At 44.7% G+C, this 23,729-nt stretch overlaps 1 protein-coding gene across 1 annotated transcript; it reads right to left on the bottom strand.

Annotated features, from left to right (window-relative positions):
* Window positions 1-1,152: 1,152 nt before the first annotated feature.
* On the bottom strand, window positions 1,153-22,089 carry LOC105454881. Its single transcript, XM_011697822.1, has 6 exons — window positions 20,944-22,089; window positions 5,734-5,898; window positions 4,971-5,011; window positions 4,245-4,343; window positions 3,032-3,106; window positions 1,153-2,843 (listed from the first exon to the last, which is right to left on the bottom strand). The coding sequence occupies exons 2-6, from the start codon at window positions 5,885-5,887 to the stop codon at window positions 2,637-2,639; spliced, it is 576 nt and encodes a 191-aa protein (XP_011696124.1). The 5' UTR covers window positions 5,888-5,898; window positions 20,944-22,089; the 3' UTR covers window positions 1,153-2,636.
* Window positions 22,090-23,729: the final 1,640 nt, after the last annotated feature.

Below are 23,729 nucleotides of genomic sequence, written 5' to 3'. Positions count from 1 at the left end.
CCCCACGGTATAAAGTATATTGCGCGTGCAAATTGCTATTTTGGAAGTAACGCATTGATTATGCGCGCGAGATCGCGATTTGCCGCGTTCCCGCACAATTCACGCTTGCGAGGTATGCCGGACAGCAGTGAGTGGATAAACGGCCGACCCGCCATGGCGAATTAATTAAGGTGAGTAACACTAATTAGCCGCTACCGCCCGACATTCGAGTAAATTTGTGAAATTCAGTCATATCGATTCAAAATCATACCGTCTAGCGTTATTAGTCGAAAATGAACGACGGTGTAATAATGGGCGATCGTTATGGCGTGTTAATTGGCGCGCGCATAATTAACCGCATTTTCTCGGTCGCATAATGTTCATACAGTTCAATTCCGGTTTGCATCGAGGTCGCCGATGTCAATCGGGGAATAATGTTTACATAATTTCTGCCGTATATTGATTACGAGGGCACGCATTTTTTATTAATAATATATAATGATTGATTTTATACGTCATTTATACTTAATTTATAATATATAATGATTGATTTTGTACGTAGTTTACGTATAATTTATCACAAGTAATCACAAGTAATATTATAAAATATTTTTGTAGAAAATTACGTATAAAAAATATAATAAAGAAATAATTTCGTTTGTTCTCATTTCAGATATATATAATCTCCGAACAATTTTACTAATACGCTGCAGAATATCATTGCAGTCCATCAACCTCGAATGTATCAAAGATGAAACGCCGTGATACGAAAGGGTTCATCAATGTGCGCGATTGCAATTAAATGCGGTTTCCACTCGTATCCACATGACTTGATGGACTTGAGGCTAGAACGTTTCAGGCAGAAATTAACACCGATGGAACAGCTGATGGTGGGGAGTTGTTGCGGTGGCGTTACATTTTCGGTGAATAAATTTATTTATTTTATTATTTGCGGGGGAGTCGGAGTATTGTTCGACGAAATTGCGATATTTCACTACCCAGAATGTAATCCGGTTTACAAAAGCCGCAAAGCCTGTAAATCAAAATTAATGAAACGAACAAAATAAAAGCCTCTGGCATTTATTTAAATTCGTCTGGATGAATAATAAAGTGGATGCAGAAATACAAAAAAGCCCGGATAGTTTGGTCCCCGATAGAGACAATGAAAAGACGTGACAAGTATAATTTTCTTTATTTCATTACCAACAGTATTCTTACATGCCGAAACAATGTATAGTATCTATATCGTAATATATTTATGTAATTGTTTAATAATTATAGTAGCGTTGAAGAGTCTGTAGTATAGGCGAGTTTTGTAGACGTGTGAATAATTTTTGCGTCGACAATTCGAATTCGCTTCTGGATGCATCGCTGGTTGCAAACTCGCGGCTTACTACGCGGTTTGCCGCAGCGTTAGCAAATTTACCCCTGAAGTTTCGATGCAGCGAATTTTAACGGTTACTTTGACCAATTATGCCCTTAATTGCAACAAACATTCCACGTTCAACGTATTAACCGCCAGTCACACGATGATATAAAGTAATTTTATCCGTTCGATTCCACTGGATTAAATTAAATGTGTGTGTGTGTGTGTATGTATGCCAAATATTTTGATATTAAGAGGGAAATCGATTTAATTAAAATTTGTTCTTGATGCCTTGATATACGCTGTTTACACTTTTATAGATTATTACACACTCTCTAAATTAATTATCCTTAATCATACAGTCTGTTTAATGTTTGATTTCGCGAAAGTAAGTAAGTAAGCACGACATTAGATCGTCGGGTGATAAACTACACACTCGTGTGATTAGTGGTCGTGAACTTTATTGCGTAGTGTGCCTAGATTGTCGTCTCGCCGGAAACGAATTCGGATCTATCGATATCTTTCCTTAAGTCTCCTTCGATCGCGTTACTCTTTGTGCCATAAGTTTCCTTCTACTTCGAGGCATAGCGACTACCGATACTACGACGAGAAAACAATTCCTTTTGCCATCACGGGGGAGACCCGATTAGTTCGGAGAGTCCCCGATTAATAACGTTTCGGACAGCGCGGAACGGCGCCAAGTTTTTCGCGACCGCTCTTTTCTCCTACGGATCTCGTTCCTCTGAATCTTTTCTGGAACTACTTCCAAACAATTCCTTACGGACGCTTTATCCCCCCGAAACGAACATCTCGTTCCTCCGAGCTTGTGCTCGTATAAGCACAGGCGTTCAATCGACGTATACAACGTTTGTCAAGATTTACGAGTTCTTTATTAAAGTTATAAGAATGGAGACGAAGATGTCAAACGGAGGAGTACGAAAAATAGAACGATAACTTGATTCCTTTCCAAATAATTGGACGAGATATAATCGTCGCCGAGATTAGCCCGGCGAGCGCGAAGAATCGGAACACACGGAATATTAGGAGTTTTCCCTACGAAAGTTCGTCAGGAAAGCTTGGTCGGAATTAGACGGCGGTGTCGATTATCTAGGCGAGCGTGACACTACAGAAGAAATCACAGAAAAGAATGTTCGATCGAGAATGATCGCGGCGAGTCACGCCCCGTTTTGGCGCGGCGATACCGTCGCGTATTCGGCGGCGTGCGATTTCCGCGGCGCGATTTCCGCGCTGTCCGCTTCGCGTGCGCGGTTTAGTAGTGTTTACTACTTCCTCAGCAATGATATGCATAGAAGAGCGAGGCGGGAAGCCAGAGCAAGCTGGATCCGTAGAGTCGCGTCGCCGCATCGACCCCGTTTCTGCCGGGCCGTTTGCGCTTCGATTTCGACTTGGCGCGTCGTTTGCGGGAATAGATCGCATTGGTGGCGTTGGTGGGCGACTCGATATTGCAGTAGCTCAGGTCGCAGCAACTTATGCAAATCTGAAACGAAATAACCGAATTTATTTCACCCGGTTCCGTCGGTATTTCTCTCATTTGTGCTTCTGTTATTTTATTTTATGTTTTTTTTTTCGCTTTCGTTTTCTCTGATCTTTTATTGTCTTTTGCCTCGCTTGAATTGTTTCGAGAAACCTCCCTCCGGGTACACGACAAAATTCGCTATTTCGCACCTGCTGCGTGTCCACGGGAATGCAACCGACCGACGCTGGCCCGCATTCCTCGCTGCTGGCGCAACTCTTGCTTACCTGGAACGGAAGGAAGCGGAGGTAACGCGTGAAATGAACGCGACGACAAAGATTCTACAAACGTTTGAAATTTTCCGGAATCGCGACCGGGGGCAATGATCAATTCAATCTGCATCGCGAAGAATATAATTGTACAAATATTTTTGAAATAAGAAAAAACAGCGCAAAGCAAAATTCTTATCTATAACTTTAATGCCCTCTCATATTGTTAATTTCTAATTGGAAAGTTGGGAGTAACTTATTAACTAGATAGTTAGTTTTGTCGGTAATGCGGGACATTAGATTATCCGCGCATTATTGTCGTCAAGCGTCGGAGCGTGGAAAGTTTCCATCAAAGTTCATCCGCTGGTACATCGACTGGACTCGAGAAGCGCTTAAGCTCGAGAGGGCAATCCATCTCGACGTCCATGTTCGAATCCGTTCTCGTAACTTCATTCATTAATAGCCCGAAAATCGATTATCTCCCTAATGTAAGTCAATTAGCCACATACAATAACCTTTAATTGATTTTATTTGACCGTGCGTGTACTACGGGCTGGGCGATAATGCAATTTACTTCGATCGTGAGACTCAATTTGTTATTGTCGGGTTCGCGTTTTTTCTCCCCCCGCCGCCCCCTCAATATTATCGTTGCGGTCTCGTCTCGTTTCGAAAACATGATTGTCTCTGACAAGATAGCGCTCGCAACCGACACTCTCCCATATTCGCTAAGATTGCAAATAACAAAATATACATAAGAAAATATATATATGAAAAATATTTTTGCATAGCATATTGAATTTTAGCAAGCAAGTTGGAAAAAAAATCTGTTATGCATGAAAAATACATGAAAAATAGATCTTTTATCATCGTGCAACGTTATTTAAAATATTTTTCCTGTATTTTATCGCAGCCCCTGCGATATTCAGCTTTGGAATGAAATATGTCGAGTTAAGGGCGAAGGATTGTCATCTAGGCCCTAGTCCACAGATAAGAACATATAAAAATATAGATATTTTTTTATACTTGTACATACACATATACATATATAGACTACTCGATGATGTACTAAAAATTTATGAATATCGGAAAGAGAAGTTACAAGCGGCGGGGTCCTTGCACGCGCAAGTGGAGCAAATAAAAAAAGAAGTATGCTTACCAAGACACTGTTCCCCCGGCTGTCCAGAATGTGCAGCGATCGACAAAAATCACGGCCTCCCACCGGACACGGTGTGTCTATCGCCCATTCGTTGCACATCTGCAAGAATAGAAATAGCAGCATTCGCTATGCGAGATCTCCATATAAAGATCAGAGTCCTAGTATATTGCCAATATCGACCACATATTTCTCGATACACGAGAGAGCCGAAGAAAAAAGCACAAAGTACGAAAGCTTTATTGTCGTGGCATTTATACATAGAAAATGTAAAGAATAAATGTAAATATATTATAATAGAACTGAAAACATATGAAACAAAATGTTTATTGTTTTCGAATATGTTTAGCTATTAGATATTAATATTCTTGTTAATTGAAAAGAATAAATTAGTATATATATGAAGAACTATCTTACATTATACATATATGTATTGCTCTTATCCTTTTCTAAAAATTCTGTCGATATTCCGCAAGTATTTGCAAATTAATGGCTGATACGATAATCTGCTGTACATTTCTGCAAAGAAAAAGACTAAAAGCGGGAAGGGGATTGGAGATAAGACCGTTACTGCGAAAGGAATGAAGAGAAATGCAATAAGGGGAGTTTAGAATAAACCGAAATCGATGGCGGAACGATCTACAGGAGTTCTACAAAATTGCGGTTGGATCAGGCACGGTAGAGTCATTATAGGACTCTTAAGGGAACGTTTAATGGAGCCGTCGATACCTGATTATCGCTGACGTTGACGCAAGTGTAGCACGTTAGACCTGCAACAGAAAGAGCACCGTGCTGAGTAACCGCGTCAACTGGGACAATCGAGACGTGGGACGGGGGAGGCGAAGACGCGAAAGCGTTAACTCTTAATTGCACCGCGTCGCGTCGTGCCGTCGAGAGATACGGAAATTCTATTTGGAGAGAAAGAAAATTAAAGGGAAACATACATTCGGGGATTAAACGAGTTTAGCCGTCTAGACGTCCAAAAGTTAACAACGAGCCAAGCCACTAAGTTTAAACAAGCCGACTCTCTCTCTGCCAGAAAAGGACTTCGCGGGAACGACTTTGCCGGAACGAAACAATGCGTCTTATGGCAGAAGCTAAATTTGTTAATGCAAAGTTACGGCAGTGATTTCACCGTAGCGAACCGGGGGAGAAGAGCTTTCACGATCGCGAACGCGCGTTGTACACGACGAGTACCGGGGCAGGGTGTCATTGACAGGAAGGGTTGCGGTACATGTGCGAGGAGAGAGTTGCTGGAAAGGATAAGCGGTAGTTCGGAGATTAGTGGCGTTCGATTGCAGGATCGGCGAGCTGGGATAAACTCGAGTTAGCTGAGTAAATCATGGTTTTCGTTTCGACTCTTTTCTCTTCTCTTTCTCTCTCTCTCTCTTTCTCTCCCCCTTTCGTACTCCTCTTCTTCGTACTAGCTCTCTATCTATTTTCTACCGAACGTTTCCGTTCATTTTTCGACGGTTCGGCGGCCGATACCCACGATAGATGTCTTCCTCGTCCGCGCTGACGCCCTTCAGGCCCTCCCGCCGCTTCGTCGTCTCTTCCTTTCCGTTTCCGTTTCCGTTTCCGGAGAGGACGTTTCTGCCGCAAGTTTCCGCAGCCAGAAGCAGCCCGACCATCATCCACGTGATCATTCCTCACATCTCTGGAACGACAGAAATGGGGTCGCGCGTTACTTACATAAGTGACCTCAAACAGGACATTAGAGAACGCCAATTACTCGGCGGGCGAGGAGCATTAGGACCACCGACTATCTTCGGGGGGGGGGGAGGGTGGAAGGTGGAAAAGCGACTGGACGCGAATTTTAATTCTGATCGATCGTGCCGCGACGCGAGAATCGCGTCCCTCGGGGCGAAGAGGTGGTGAAGTGGCTCTGCAGTCGCGAATGTTCGCATTCTCGCCGCGCATTTTGGCGTGAAATGTGGCTGTCTGATTCCTCCTCTTCCCTCTCACGCTGACATTGCACATGATCTTTAGATATATCAAACGAACAAAGCTGGCGATTAAATAGAGACTAGAGGCAAGAATATAAAGTGTGAGTTTTGAACAATACGTTAATAAATAATAACTTTTTCTTATTCCTTTAAAACTATTTTGATATTATATTTTGATTATTATATATTTTTATAAATCGCGTGCTCTGCAATTTTTAATTTCAACGCGTTCCGAGGCTAAGCTTACGTGAAAATCGTGAAAACGTGCTCTTCGGTGAGGAAGCCCTGTCGGGGACAGTGAACTCGATATTCGGATTAGGAATTACGGGAGGAATTGCGGGGGACGTAACGTCGACATCGAATGTGGCCGATTTAAAGCGTCGTCGTCTCGTCGACAGGCGGGTGCAGCGGCTGCCGTTTGCGTATGTGCCGTCTACCAGCGGATAGTCTGTCTCGGGTGGATGTACATATACATACCGGTACCGGGGGATGTCGATCAGAACCCGATTCTGGGACACGGGTGACCTATCGGCCGACGTCAGTTCCGTGCGTCGTATTAGGGTCTCGACGAGTCAATGGATCGAATGTTGGACCTTTCGAGGTAGATAAGGTCGTGTCGTGGCTTTCCTCCCGAGGGCACGGGGGAGTGAGAAGGGGGAGAGTGGGGGGGGCGAACCTGCCGCAAGAAACGCTTTCGCGATGACAGGCACCCTCTAATCGAAGTAATTAATTCTGAACTGCATGATCAGGGTCTGACAACCACTTTCCAATTCCAACGTAATCAGCGAACTTCGCGAAACCGATTATTATTTTTTGCTATATGAACTATCGAGATAGGATTCCATAACGATGCTTTAGTTTATTGCTACAGTATAGTCTGTCACCACCCTATCATTCTTCTTTATATATATCATGTATATAGCGGCGAGCAAAGTTATACTTTACATGTAATAATGTATATTAATACAATATGATTTAAATACCTCTGCAAAGAGATTAAATACACATTTAAATACGATTAATGAAAGCAGATTGCGGCTTTTTCGGTTAGTAGAAACACTTTGAAAATGATAATAATTACGTTTCGCAAGAGATATCACAAAACATGAAACCTACGGCATCAACTTCTATTGACACTGTACAATTATTGCCAGTTTGTGCCATCTCGAGTTTTGATCGCGCGTTTTATCGCTTGAATTTAAATTCATTCTTGCAAGAGGGCTTATGTCTCACGTTCTCTTGGCCTGCTGATGTTCCCATATCCTTGCTACCTTCTACTTTTGAATACTCTCGAGTTTGAACTCTCTTAACGGAGTTGTTAATTATACACTTACTAACTTTGCTTTTATCCGTGCTCCACTTATTCGTGAAGTTTTGGTGTGCTCGACGATGTATATAATGCACTGGTATTTTTCTTCCTTCTTTGTTTCGCGACACCATGGATGAGATATAACTTTGTGGCAAAATGGCGTTTTTTATGTGTATCGTTCCGAAAGAGCCCGCCGCCGGAGTTTATCTTTTCGACATTTTCCTTCGCTTCGTTTTAATTAGTTCGAGTAGCTCATGGAAAATTGTGCAAAATGTACAAGGTGGATGTGAAGACTTCGTGCAATATGCAATACACTTGATTCATTTAAGCAGTACACTTTAATTAGGAATCATAAACTATCCAACATCTCGTTTGCTGAAAGTAATATACCGTTGAAATAATGAGAGATTTATGTTTGCTTTAAACGGCGCGTTTCAAACTCGTTGCTCGATCCCTCTACTGCAGCTCAAATCTCGAAGTTTAATTATTCAGAATGGACGGAAGTGAGTGATTTTACCGGGGATCCTTTGACGCCATAATTTGAATACAGCTCTAGTAAATATGTACGGACTCGTTGGTTGATGCATTTCTGCGCATCGCCCTGCGAATTCTTCCGTAAGTTTCCCCCCCTCCCTCACCCCCCCTTTCCGTTTATGCAAAATAACCATGCATCAAGATAAGAAAACCATTTTATGTAAAATGGCTCGCGCGCGGAAATACACGTCACGAAACACCTGTCGCGCGCGCTAAAACTTTTTCGCGAGCTTGGCACACAGCACCAGGAGGGGGGAGGGGGGGTTGGAGGGAAGGAGTGACAAAGCCCTGCCATTTATTGGCCACGTCTGACAATGCGAATACCTTTCCTCTCTTATATCGACATACAATGGTATTGTGCCGTCTGATATATATCGGCCATATTTTCATGGTCGTGATTCACGGGGGCTTTAAAAGCGAGATACCGTTTAGGATTAGAATAATTAGCTCCATTCGTAAATGAATTGTGCCCGTGGAGTCTCCTATATCGATCGAATTGCTGATTATCGTGCGCTAATAATTTCAGTTAGGCCCGTAAACGGGACGTTGATCGAGTAGTTATGTATATACTGCCGCGTGCGCGCGCGCTATGTGCGTGTCTGCATGGGTTTTGATCGGGCATAAATGCATTTGGGGTATCGGATTACGAAGGAAGCCCTATCAATTCGAGAAAGCGCCAGCTTCCATTCTACGCGTACCGGGAAGTTCCGAACGGGGCTTAAAACTCGTATAATACCCGCGCATTATAAAGCCATGCACAATAAATTATCGGGGAATAAATAAATCGGAAGCGAGGAATAAATAAAAGCGCGATTGTGTTAATCCCGTTACACGGTTACGCCCATTGACTTCCAAGCTGTCGAACAAATCCCCCATCGAACCATCATCGCGTTGTGTTTAATTATACCGGTGAAACCAATTAAAATAGATCAATCGACGAAATGACGTTTCATCTCATCTCGCGCGAAAGCTATTGACGCGACGTGGGGAAAACTTTTTTTTTTCGTAAAAACAAATGCCAATTTAATTTCGCATCAATCAGGATGGCTCCCACGTTCTCGAAACTCTGATTAGCTTAAAGGGGAACTATTTTTCCAAGAGATAATTTTCATGAGGACGCTTTTTCGAGAAAAACAATCGAAAATTCTCTCTACGAATAGAACGCAGTTGAAAAGTCTGAATAAAGTTAATTTACAATTTTAACAATAATTAACATTTTAAAAGCAATTTGTAGCGTAAATTCAACGGTCAAAAGTGTTACGTGCATCCGGGATTATAATTTTCGATGATTTCCATGTTAAAATTTCCAGATAATGTCAAAATGAGTTTACGTGAAGCTTTCCATTTTCGGAAAATGTGTAGTTGTAGTTGAAATTATTTCAGAGTGAAAACATATTTAATTTCTATCAAAATTACCTAAATAAAACATTCTTTTTCACGCAAAACGGACATGTCCAATATAATAGCGTAATATGCGAGAAAACGAATGGGCGGTTTCAATTAGCGCTGAATAAATGTAGCGCCGGATAAAGTTTTGCATGCAAGAAACACGAAAGGACGGGAACCGGACGAAAACGTAATTACCGCGCCGATAATATGTATGCGCGCAAGAACGGTATTTAAATTATTCACCGATTTAAGCGCGACAAGCAAAGCCGCTTGGATACGCGATCGGATTTTCTGATTACCAGACCGAACTAAAGTTATATCCCCCCGCGCTTTCTCTGTTAACGTTAGGGTAATAGCCGGCGCACATTTTCGGTGTGTTTTCCAAATATTCGCGGAGCAACGGATCTGAATAATCGTGTGTCGCACGTCCAAAGTCCCGTTTGCTGCAGCCTCGGATGTGCGCGGGGCGGAATAGGCTCAACCGGGATGAATAGATTCACGCCGTGCCGCGCAAACGCGCCGCAAATTGAAGAAAAACAGATCGATAGTAATCTAGTGTTAAATTTCGTGCCCTTTTAACGCGTTATATAATATTATCTTAGGTGTACGTGCGTTTTGTGCCAAACAGAGCGAGCACGTTAATTGCACGTGATATTCGGGAGATCCTCTTTAATCCGAAAGCGTCACAAAACCGAGTCAATTTCCATACGTATAAGTTTCGATGCCGAGCGTAGTCCTTGACACATTTTATACATATATGTATACACGTAAATATCCGACGGCAGATAACGTGTGACTTTATTACACGTACACGTGTCACTGATACACAATTTACCTTTCGCCAATGTTTATTTATCTTTATCTTTATACATCTGTTTAGGACGGCAACTCGACGTCGAGTGGACTCCCGACGCGGACCGGCAAAGGCCAAAGGCGGTAAGTCACAAAGTATGTTTGCATGTTGGTATACTGGCGAATATTTCGCACCAGCGCGCCCGCGCGCTTCACAGCGAATTCGTCGTCAAAGCGCCTCGAATCCATTGTTTATCCGCGCGCGTGCGGCTTTTCTCTCTTTTTGCGAAAACGACTGTTGCGATTTAGCGACTTTTCGAGAGAATACGACGTTCCGGGGTCGAGAGTCGACCGGATTTCTCTTGTTATTTATTCGATGAGAGTTGGAGACGTTTCGCCGAGTTTCGTGGTAATCCCGGGGCTGTATCGCGCGCACGGAGGCGCGCTCGGAGACGAGGGCGAAGACGAGGGCGAAACGAGAGTGGAACGAGGGTTAAAGCGCAGGGAAGGGTTGGACCCGGACTGGCGAATGCTGGTACAGTGGTCGCGATAAACATAATATATTTCCGACCGTGAGAGATATATACCGGAGAAACTATGATATGCTTACTGAGCGGAAACATACGAATTGCATAAATTGTCCCTAATGAAGGGGAAACAAACTTTACGTCTTTCTTAAAATATTATCTACTTTCTTCTTACCGCAACGGGCCGAGATTGACAATACATATAACTTTTAAAACATAAAGAATGAGATATGTATAATTTTTGTTTTTAACTCTTATATCTTCGCATATGATACTTGCACTCTCAAGAATATATTTCAATGACGAATAAAAATAACATCAGTGTTGCCGTCGCAAAAAGAATTACAGGAATTCATTCAACAGTTTTTATTTTATAAATAAACAAAGATACGTATTATTAACCCAGCCCCATGTTATGAAAGTCATAAAAATTCCACGATATGTCTTACTTCTAATATTTCATTATTATTTTACGATGCAGCGCAATGATTTATTAATCACTGAAATTTTTGTGTCGGATGCGTTAGAAAGATCGAGCGGTTACAATCTTAATAATTTCCGACATTTTTTTTGTGAGATCGCGAATAATGTGCGATTTAGTTGAAAAGAATTCTTCCCGGGACTCTTTTCTACTAATTGGTGATTGGCTCTTATAAAAACCTAACGAACGTTAAGAGCCCTCGGCAATTAACCTAACGAGATCCTTTCCTTGCAAAATGTTGGATTTAGAAGATTCCGGCAAATGATCGTACGATGTTGGGGAAACCGCGATTCTCTTTTAATCCGGTCTGAAAACGTGCGAAAGTGAAGGTAGAGCGCGACGGATGGAGCGCGGATGATGAGGTTTAAAGTAAAAGCCGAAAGCGCCGGGGTCGGTCGCCCACCGGCTGGTAACGTGGAAAATGTTCATGCTGGATGGAAAAAGGCATTACTCCGGAGGGGGCGGAAAAGTATGCGGTTGGCGGGTGAGGACGCGTTGCTTTATTAAATATGGACGCTCACGACCCCCATGCAGGTTACCCTAGGCTGATCGCACGGACGCGTCCGTGTATGTACAGGTGCCGTGCGCGCGTATGCGTGCGAGAGTAGCGAGGGCGAAACGTGACGGAACGTATCCTTCCTTCCTTCCGAATCCCGTAATTCGCACGGTAGAGAAATTTGTACGTCGCCTCCCACGGTTTTATCGTGTTTCTTACACGGCCACTCATCTCCGTAAGTGCTCGACGGTGGTGGCTGCGAGGGATGACGGGGACGAGGACGTCCGGAACGGGTCGATGATAAAGCTACCGTCTCACCTCCTCCTCCTCCTTCTCCTCTTGCTCTTTCCCATGCCGTCCCTTCGATCCTTACCGAAGCCCCGCGCGATAGTTTCGAAAGAACCGCTTTCCGAGTAACCGCTCGAGTAACTACGTAGCGAAATCACTTTACAACGCGAACTCTCCGTCGAACCTTAAAATTAAATTTGTCATACCTGATTTTCGTTATATCGGATTTTCCGACTATATTGTTACGGACGGTGACCGGGAATTCAATCGAATCTCGCAGCAAGAAGAATTTTATCCTCCCCGATGTTTCTTAAGCTTCCGATATACGGTCGCGTAAATGCGGCACGCGGGTATTGGTTCCTGACGAGGGAAAACCGTCGTGTATCGTTAGGCGGATCCGCGATCTTTTTGTATTCCTTCATTACGCGAATTGCCTTCGGGCATTCCAAGAACGCCGGATGCTTGTTCTTTTGCGAATCTATCCTAAACAATCGTTCAAGAATTCGAAAGCGGGAGCGCACGGAACACGCGTGCTGATTGCACGATGCGATCACGGCCGGCGAGCTGGGAAATGGAGCGCTGTAAATTGTGTGTGAACAGCAATTCAGGTCTAAAATGCCGGAAATGCAGTCGATTTATTTGTGAAAAATACGCGCGCATCGCAGCAGACTAACCTGCTCGCCTAACTGATACTATATCTCGACCAAGATATTTTAAATTTCGTTAAAATATAATATTAGTAAATCGAGAAAATATAAATTGATATGTAACTTATAAATTGGTATAAATTAGAATGTAATTCATAAATTTGTATATAAATTGGTTATAAACTGGTTATAAATGTAGTTGGCGTCCAATAAGAATAAGAGAAACTAAAACTGCCATTACGCCTTTTACAAAGATCCACAAAACTTTGCCGTTACTGCAAACTGAAGCCATGATGAACTCTTCACTCTTTGATAGTGTGTGTGAAAATCGAAATTAACTTTTGTTCCTTACAGTTCCTTGGAGTAAAAAGTATCCCCCATTGGGAAGAATACTCTTTTCGCTTTCGGTCCATCGAAGTCGCGTGAATCAGTTTGCGAATTGAAATAAATGTGAAAAGATTATTTGTCTGTTTTCTTCTTTGCTCCGCTTTTCTTTACGATGTTTTCATCTTTTTGCTATCTCTCTTTTTAACAACAAACGCGAGAAGCAAAAGCGTTAAACGCGTTAAGGACTACAAACGAGACTACGTCGTATCGATTCTCAATGCTGTCACTCCTTTGAACGAGGACCGCACAAAAGGCGGAAGAATCAAAATGCTAAAGTGCTCCCCACGCTTCGATCGATCGAGTATGCCTTCGTCCGAAGAATAAGGAAACTTACCGGTGAAATAAAATGCGATAAAATAAATAGCCTCTCTCGCGGGAAATAGATAAGAGAGACGAGTACCATAGAGTGCAAAATACAAATTTTATAAAAATATTTATATATGTCTTAATAAAGGCGCACCTCGAATAATCTTACTAAAGTTACATAACGAAACAGTTATGCACATCGAGCCCGTAATAAAATTCCAGATCGATTCTCGACCAAGTGCCGCGATGGCTTTGAAAGAACGAGGCGATAAATTGTATTTTATGACTAGTCAAATATAATGAATAAAGATGTACGTCGCGCGCACACAGGTTAATTTACTACCGACAAGGTATTTCGAGTGTAGCTTTTCAACAGCGGTTTTTATACATTTTTATGGAAATAACGGACCAAGTGTCATCGTATCGCTAACGACGGTAATTATCGATCGCGCTATCTCACACCGACTCAAAAGAATAAAGAGCGACATCGGGCAAGGGCAAAACCTGCGCCCGTTTTGCGCCCTTTGTCGGGCAACCGGCAAAAAGCGCGATATCGGCGATGAAAGATTAATGCTCGCAATTATGAACTTGGGGCCACTGTAAATTAAACAAAAAGCCGGACGCTGACAGGGGCAGATATCTGTTACGCCAAAAGTAATTTACAGAGTGCACAGGTTTGCCATTACTCCGGCCGTATAGATACTCCCGGCGTAGTAACTATCATCGTAACACGATGCTTATAACGGTATCAACGCCGCGGACATAGCGCCGCAGTTTGCGCGAGGCGAAACGACGATAATTATCGAAAAAAGTTGGTATCGTCTGGATTTGGCGAAAAAGAGACGAGTAGTAATGGGCGCAATGTTGCAGCCATCCAACGGTTGCTGAGAGGATATCGCGCGAGAGGCGGCGGTGGCGCCGGTGCCTGAAACCCACTTTCAGTTTAACGCGATTGTGCAAAATCAATTACCGCGGAGTTCGCATAATATACGAGCGAAGTTTACTGCCGAAAGTGTCCTCCTCGCCCTGGCCTCAGTGGCGGCGGCGGCGGCGGCGGCAGCGGCAGCGGCTTCGGCTCGCCCGAAGTTGTCGTGCGCCCGGCACGATCCCAAAACCTCCGATCTCCTCCTCGGCTTACGAAATTATAGCTGCCCCGGTCACACAGATTCTGCGGACCGCCACGAAACAGCCGTGGAAACGGTCATGGCGTCGGAGGCAACCACCGCGTCGCGGTGGCCGCGGCGACTCCGCGATTTCGTATCGGGGCCGTTTCTCTCTCTCTCTCTCTCTATCGTTAATGCCCAGCACACACACCCCGCAAATTCCCTTTATTGCAGCACTTGGCTGATACGCGCCAACAGCACTATACGCGGGGAACGCAAGAACGATCGGAGGTGAAACGATCGTGGTAGTTCGCTTAAACGAGGTGCATAACCGAACCGCGACGTCCTACCGATTTCTAAAGAGGCTCGGCTCTAACGACAATCATCCCGGTGTGCTGCTTCCAAACCCCGCTTCTCTAACCCGTTTAATCCTAAAAATTGGATAAACGGTAACGCTGGTGCTACGCCGCCCGGTGCGGTTATTGAGAATGTAATGGAGATCTTCTCGCACTCTCGTGCCCATGCCCTCCGGATATCGCGGGAACTCGTGTAACGCGAATGTAAAAGCTCGAGCAGGGAGAGAGCTCGGAGCACAAAACGGCCGTATAACGGCCACCGCGACCGAGGGGGATGGTCGGCAATCCATTCCGTAATTTAATTACGAGGCCGTTACAAATTTGCTTTCCCTTCGGCGGAATTTTTTTCGAAAGCCCAAGCATATTGCTGCGGATAGAGGGATCCCCTTTGCTAATCAAGATTTGAAATTTTACGACAGCTAAATTTATAAAATATAATTTTAAGAGCGATACTCTGATGGGGGGGAAAAAAGTGATTTTTGCGTCGGAGTGAATACTTCTCTTTGTCGTACAAAACATCCGCAGTTGTACCCCATCTCAATTTTAAACCTTCTGAAGCTTTATAAAAAGATAGGAGAGAGAGATGTGCTATGCCAGGGGAGTGGACCATAATCCACTTCGGCTTTTCATTACAAGCCTGTTAAAACCTCGCTTTTGCACTCGCCCTCGGGATTCTTTTGTAAGGTACATACCGTATATATATATATTATACGACATACCGCATTTGAATGTGAAATTCAAATTCCGTCGGCGTAATTAACAACGGTTTAATTAACGACAATTGTGAAAGAATACAATTTTTTCATCAATTACATCCTTGTTTTTTAAATTAAGATCTCCGTTTATCGAACGCGAGTCGTTATTTTCGGATTCTGTACTTCTTTTTACCAGACACGGATTGTCGTCTTTCTATCGCCAACTGGTTGTCCGGCATTCGATTTTAAAATTTAATTATGGATCTGGTGCTAGTTCGTATTCGTATTTATTCGTATTCGTTCTCGCGTGTTTTTTTTCTCCTTCGAAAACCCGATACGTTAAACAATAGGATCGATCTATTTTTGTAAACAAAGTATTTGTTTTTCCGAGCAACGAATTTATGTAACGATGATAATACATTATAGCTGTGCTTGCAAGGAGTAATTAATGTATCAATCACATCATTATTTCGTTGAGTTAAAATCATTTATTCAATACTAAATACTGAATCGCTGTCATTCTCGCATTTCGGATTGTCTTTCCCTCATAAAAGATTGGAAATGTCATTCTGTCCCGGTGGAATGCGCAATCTATTTCGAAATTTAATTACGATTTCTGTTGCAACTTCGCTTTCGCTGCCACGAGCATTTTCCGAAAGTTCCGGGAATATTCCATTTATTTTTACGGACAACATATGAATTTTTACAGCCGGTCACGAATCATGCATCACGCGTAACAACAATGAGCAAAGAAATAAGGTTTTTAATATCAATAATGATGTATAAAATCAAAAATTTTTTCCCTCGCTAAAACGCGCGTTGGATTTATATCACTTTCAATATTAAATTTTTCATTGTTTATAGAAGATTGAAGATATTGTTTTATACAGCAGAGCTGGTTGTGGCGATCCATTACGTAATTTAATTATGAGTTACTAGCTCGCTTTAAAAGGCTTTTGTTACCGCTGTAATGGAAGCTGTAAATAAATGAGCTAAGTTTCCCATAATATTTTGTTGTACGCGCGACTCTCCTCATTTCTACCGGCCAAAATCCTTCATCGCTCGTCGTTTAACTTACGTCATCGTTAAATTATCTGGCATTCTCTTTTTTTTTGTTCACGTTTCTGTTACTTATATACAAAGGATTGAAAATACCGTTCTGCGGCAGCGCGTAGCACCATTAAAGCCGAGGAAAATTTATCGCGACTACAAGTCGCAGGTCGCAGTACAGCCATCCCGAGCCAGTGGTGTGCAGTGTGGTGCCAAGGGTGTTACTTTATTTCATGTAGGCGCGCGCGTGTAGGTAACTTCTCTGGCACACGTGTAAGACGCGTGTAGACGTGAACAGCGAACGTCGTGGCCACGGAGTCCCCATAAATTCGGCCGCGGGATTTCGCAAGGCCCGTGGAAAAGGGATCGGTCCTCTTACCGGCGGTGGCCTTAGCGAAATTATGTTATTTGATTTAGAGGACTGATAGCCGGCCGGGGAGATCGGCTGCGCCGCCGCTGGCCGGAAGTCGATGAAGTAAATTAAACGGAGGCGGCAAGAAGAGAGAGGGTAAATGCGCGATAGTGGTTGTTTCGGAGGGTCTCCCTGCCTCTCTCTATCTTTCTCTCTCTCTCTCTCTCTCTCTTTCTCTCTCACCTCGATAATTCTGTCGGGGGAAATGGGAAAGAAAAGGGACGAGCTCCGAGCCGATAATTCGAGCACGGTAGTAGATCTCGGGGAAGAGGGAATCCGAGGATCCAGGAGAAGAGACCATAGGAGGAAGGCGCTGATATCATCTCGAGAACGACGCTTTTAACTGATTGCGGAAATGGAGTCCCGCCCTTCTTCTGCGTGTTCCTCGCACCTGTATTTATATAGAATCCAAGGAGGCAAAGTACAGATTGCTTTTTCAAGTTTTTGGATGTTTGTCAACCGCGCGATGTAATTTTTTTCCCTGCGCGCATCTTCCTTCTTTTGCGACTTTTGTAATTGTCGAGAACTTCGTTTACACGCACCAAAAGAGACAGAAAGAAAAGAGAGAGAAGGAGAGAAAGATAGACAGAGAGAGGGAATACGGATTTGTCTTTTGCGATTTATTTCTCTAAGGATAAACTTGCTGGACGAACTTTCGAATAACTTACGGTCGTGCCCGATAAAATATGCTTTCTGGAGATGAAATATGCGCTGGAAATCCCGTCGCTTACCCCTCCGCTTACCCCTCGGCAACAAAACGTCCGAAACTTTTTATTTCCTTATGAGCTTTTTATGAATGCTACAACATTGGCCAGATCAGCGATGTTGTTTTCCGGAACCGTGACGTCGTTTGACCCGCGTCTGATCGAATGGAAAAGAGTGCGCGCTCTCTGCGCCGCGGAGAAGCGTCTCCATGTGGAAACCGACGCTTTACGAGCGTGTCAGCAATTCCGCTATCGACGCGAAACCGCAAAAGTGCATTTGTGGTGCTATACACGCTACAAACGCCCGCGTGACGTGTTCGCGATCGTCAAAGTACCGCGTTAGGAAAACGGGGTTGAGCGTAGGAAGGAGGGTATGAGAGGGCAGATTGCCTTTGACGCGAGCAATAAAGTAACACCGTACGCCTCGCGGCGCGGTGTGTGAACCTCTTCCTTCTCCTCCCCTCCCTCTCTCCTCCACCCTTTCTACAACTCGTGTCTGGATCTCGTTACCCACTTACACGCGAGGGTGGATGAAACAGAGCTAACCGCGTCTGTGTGTGCACACAGGAATATAATGCGCCGTACAGGATGCAACTTATCGCGCCTAAAGCACACTCACGTATACGCTCGCGCTCGTTCCGTTCTCTTGTTCACTGTGCAACCGAACTAGTCAGCCCAGCAGCCGTGCTGCACCCCGACCTACTATCTCCGAGGATAACTTAAAGGGGCAATCGGATGCGGCTGTAATTTTAAGGAGAACGCTTTTTGGAAACTGATAATTAGCCCCGATCTCTTTTCGAGAGGGAACCTCGCTGGGCCCGCGCGGTCTGGCGGCCACTTAATTGTGCACTCTGCTATTTGTAACTCGCGCTCCCGACCCTTTACATCCCCTGTAGCTCATTCGTTCTCCTCACACCTCCCGTCGTCTCTCCTACCCTCTCTCCCCGCTCCTGGCTCGTCTCTATTCACGACTAACCTTTGTTTCCACTCGCCGACCGAAGTTGGTGGGATCCATGGAGTTATTGCCTCCACCGTTACTTGAATAAATATTCCTAATTTCGCATTTGTAAACCCGGCGTCTTATATGTAAAATTGTTTCCAACTTTATGCGTCTCTCGCCAGGCGTTATATAGGAATATGTAACTGCGTGACTCTGGTTTGTTTAATTTTCCGAGTCTGCGAAACGCGCGCTTCGGCACACGGGGGATCGCGCGCAAGCCGCAGGTCGGCGGAGCACTTATCTTACGGCGTGGATTTTTCCCTTGTTCTTTTTTTTTTTGCTCCGAAGCACGTAGAGGCCCGTGGAAAAGAGCGTAGTTACTCTACCCTTATATAAATGCTAATATAAATGCTGTATATCGCCTCCCTTCCGTGGACGATGTATCTTTGGTAAAATTACAACCCCGCTGCGTCTCTCCCCTTCGTTTCGCCGGAACTCATATATAGAAACATTTCCGCGGCAGGATTTTGCGTGCGGGGAATTTTTGTTATTCGCCGCGTATCTCAGCGATGATAAGTCGATGATATACCGGGCACGGAATCAAATTTTCATGCAACCTTCTGGAGTACGTGCTTCGAAAATTGTCGGTATTGCTCCTCTCAGATTCGAGTTTCAAGCTCGATATGCCTCGTGTCGTCGCCGTCACGACGACGCCGACGACGCGGACGTTGATTCCGGGATGACGCTGAAAAATATGTTGACTCGTCTCTGCCTCCTCGGCTGCGTGGAATTTGCCTTCGCCACGTTTACCCCGTTCGTTCGCTTCTGCTTCCGACACCTCTCTCTCTCTCTCTCTCTCTTCCGTCGGATCTCCGCTCCGTTCGGATTTCGCTTCCGAGGCACTCGCGCGCGTGGAATCTTGCCCGGCGCGCCCATATAAATGCTAATGTTATACATCGACGTGGTATACGACCCGACTCGAAGAAGTTCTACAAATTTTGAGTCGGATGTAATCCATCTCACCGTATTGCGCGCGGCAGTACGATCTGTGAAGATTGATCGGCCCTCCCCCGCGATCTTCCGGGGAGATGGTTCCATCCGGCTTTAATTAACGGGCATCAGGGATAGAAGAATGCGATCTCGGAACTCTGATTCAGCTTAAATGAGGATATTTAAACGAGCGAAAAATGAGAAATCAAGAGTATATTACGAGATTTCGCTGGAATTATGAAGAGATGGGAAAAAAAACGGTAAAAAAAATGCTTCGCTAATGTACCGTTAAAATTAAAAGACTTAAAAGTGGATGCCTTGTATTTTTCATATAACGGGGAAGTGGTCGCGCTTTGGGAAATCCTGAAAAATGGGGTCGGGCGAATCTCGAGGTCATACTCTTCAAGTATATCGACAGCGCGCTGCCAACGTCGCCGCCAAACGCAATTTCAAAGTGAAATAGAAAAACTTGTTTCCGAATTATATACGGAACAATTGGTGCGCATTGAGCAATTAAATGTTTTTAAAACAGTTGCACGTTGAGCAATTAAAATGCGTTTAAAACTTATTGAATAAATTAAATCGGATTCGGTTGCTCGGCCATTAATATACCGGCCGGTAATATACGCCGGCCTGGGGTTTTTGTATTTTTTTTTCCCGTTTTGCTTTTCTATCACGGTCGGTTAAACTTTTTCCGGGAGTTTTGGCGTGAAAGCTATCGTTAAGCACGATCCCGCGATGTATACCGCGCTGCCGCGCGATCGGTCGATTCGATGCCAACCGCGTATTGGATTTCGCACCAAATGCGCTGGCTTAGGCGATACGCATGCATCCATTACCAGCCTCCATGATCCCCCCATCGATGGTCCAGGCTTGAAAAATGACCAGCGATAAAATTTCCCCGAGCGTGAAGCGATAGTGCAAAAAAAAAGGAAGAAGGAGAGACGGGATGGGGAAGAAGAAAAAGGGAAAAAGAAGAAAGAAACGTGCATCACAAGTAGTCGCGGGTGACGGGTTCAGTTAAAAATCTCGTTCGGAAAAATTTCTCCCCTCGAAAGTTTTCCCCCTACCGAAACTTTCCTCGATTCCGTGTTTGGTATGCTAGATAGACGAGACATATCGATTTCTCTATTTTTGATTCGGTTGAAAAGATTCGTCGAGGTCGAGGCCTCTCGAGTCCTTAACGCCTCACGTAGCCCTTATTTTTCTTTATTCCACGGCATCTTGTTTGCGTACGGAGAAACTAATTTCGTTCTCCGAAATAATACGTGTACTTAAAACTACGCGTATATATCAAAAGCGAGCGTTTCCGCAGTATAATGCAACACGGCGTTGCGCATTGCTACTTACTTGGAATATCCCAAACGCTGTGCCGAGGTGTTCATTTGTCCGCACGACCGTCGTCACGATCATTACTCTCTCTAGCTCCTCTCTCTTTCTCTCTCTCTCTCTCTCTCTCTCTCTCTCTCTCTCTCTCTCTCTCCTTTCCACTTCCCTTCTCTTACAAACAATTTCTCTCCCCGTCTTTCCTCTTTCTATCGTTTCTCTTCCTCGTCGCTCCTTCTTTTTGGCACTCTTTCCCTTTTCCGCAGTCTCAAAGTCCGCTTTTTGCCACAAATACCGTATATTACTCGCTTTTAGCTATCGAGAGTAAAGAACCGCGTCGCACCGTAGTGGTCTGGCGCTATGCATTGTAGACACGATGGCATGTAGGTACTTGTGCACGCGTGCGACACGCGCGCGCGCGCGCGCGCATCTATGCCTCCGGTTCGCCGCAAATCTCCCGCGTATCTCTGTCGTCCACGGCGAAATGGTACGGCTCTCCTCTCCGCAGTGAGAGTAAGCGTGTCGCAGGTTCGACCCACTTTGGAAGGCGCAATTCCTCGCGGTCGACCTCGTCTCAGTGCCTCTCTCTCTCTCTCCCCCGGTCGGTCGTTCGATAATTCCGATCACGTCGATCGGTAGCGTTCCCCGATATCGTTAACACATTCTGCTACGACTTCGTCGAGGACGTCACACGTGCCGGCCGTCTTGACGTCCAGTCCTCTCTAGTGCCGTTGCCGCTTCCGGACCACGTCATGCTCTCGATCTTGGAGTAGTCTTCAGTCAGCTAATGACGACGTGGTGTACGTAGACCTCGAGGCCGATCATGACAACCACCTACTACCCCACACTTGTCGACTGCGCTGTTGCGTGCCGCGCTCGTGCCACGCTCGTGCTACTGATCGGATCACCCCGAGCGAAGAGATGACCTCGTACGTGATCGGGGATGCTGCTCGGGAGGACACGAGAGGACCATGTGCCGCGCGCGCGCTGATGCTGCAGATGCTGTGTGTGCGTTCCAAAATGCGCAGAAGGGGCGCACGTTCGGATGGACGATACGAACGCGCGGTTTTCGTGTGCGTTCTCGAAGGCACGCAAGCACCGCGCGTCGACGCGTTCCATGCGCCGCCGGTGGTGGTTGTAGGCCACCCCGCGGTCCAGGCTGCCACGCAGTGTACTGGAGCGGTGGATGCCGAGAGCCCGGGAGAACCCGCGGGAGCCTGTTCGTGGGTGAACGAAGCTCTCCGAAAATCTGCGAAGATTCTCGATTCGATACACTCGGGGTCGCGCCACCAGCGCGCCGAAGGACACGGATGGACCACCGGGACTACCTGTCGGACCAACAGCATCACCACCACCGAGAGAAGAGAGCGCGGAATCTCTCTCGCTCTTCTCTTGAATGGACTCGTTCCCTCCTCGCGTCGATAAGATTGGCGCAATCGCTCTTTTCTTCCTTTTTTTCTCTTCTTCCTCGTTTCTTCTCTTCTCCTCTTTTTCCTTCCTTTTTATCTTCCACCCCCTTTATCTTTGTCGATAGCGCAATAAGATTACGTGCTCTAAAGAGACAGAAAATCAAAGGCAGATCGGCCTTGGATGCCGCTCGGAATATATATGAGCGAGAACGTACCAAATTGACGATCCCTCTCAATTCGAAATCACGAGGATTACGTTGTCCGATGCCGTCGTAACACCCACGGTCACGGGGCGTTAAACTCGCATTGAAACAGCGGTGCATCGATTTTGGATTATGGATGTTGCACGGTGAATACTTCGCAATAGGCGACATGCCGCGGAAAAACTCTCGCAGAAAGGAGAGCATCGTCCGTAAATAAAATATTTTATAAGCCGCGCTTATCAGGCTGCGTACGCGCGAACAATTCGCGCGAACATCCACACCGGACAAACGCGTTATTGTATTTATTCTACGATAGAGGGGTATATGATAATCCTTATATATATGGAGCATTATCCGTACCGTTGCATCCCTGATTATTCTACGTCTTCTCGATATTCCGCATTTGATATTACGGCTAGAATCAATACCTGCCTATCAAAGTCTCGTGTAAATACATTTGATGTGTCTTATATTGTTTATATTACTCGCGTCACTCTTCTCGTTTATATTACTCGCGCAAATGCATTGACTCACTTCGTATATTTTTCCTTACGTTCTTCACACGGACGAATCGGAAAACCGTCCGAATATGTTTATATCCGCCCGTACTTTTCCGCGTTTTGCTATTTCTTAATATGTATTATACAAATGTATTATACAAGATTTCTTAATATGTATTAACATTTAGACGGGTTGAGTTATGAGATTAAATTCGGCGGATACGATCATATTCGTAACCTGCGATCCCTTTATTTTTACGATTTCGATTTCGCGTCGCTATCGTGAACCAGATCTTTCCGTCGATCGGCGTGACTTCCAGCAATTTCAGTAGCAATCGGGAGAAGCGTCGTTGTTACGGAATACAATCTCGAAATATGGATTCGGGATGCTGACTCGCATACCAGGCTCTCCGTGGTGAGAAACATTATACAGAACGAGGTGAGGAACATTATATAGAACGAGGTGAATTGATTGAGAAAATCGCACGAAATTGTTGCCCGATAAATGTTAAGAATTATTCTACGCTTATTCAATTGGAAATTCAGTGGAAATGTATTGATTTGCTCTAATGTACCGAAGAGCTTTCAGTTCTTTTGTCGATATTAGCATTAATTCTAGAACGTCATTGATTTTACAATATCTTTTCTCTACTGTCTGGGAGTTCTCTTATATTAAATGCTACAAAATTTAAGAAAAT

The sequence above is a fragment of the Wasmannia auropunctata genome, unplaced genomic scaffold (genome assembly GCF_000956235.1).
Source record: "Wasmannia auropunctata unplaced genomic scaffold, wasmannia.A_1.0 LD335973.1, whole genome shotgun sequence".
Classification (NCBI taxonomy): Eukaryota; Metazoa; Arthropoda; class Insecta; order Hymenoptera; family Formicidae; genus Wasmannia; species Wasmannia auropunctata.
The sequence above is the reverse complement of the archived record's forward strand: the minus strand, read 5'-3'. Positions and strand labels throughout refer to the sequence as shown.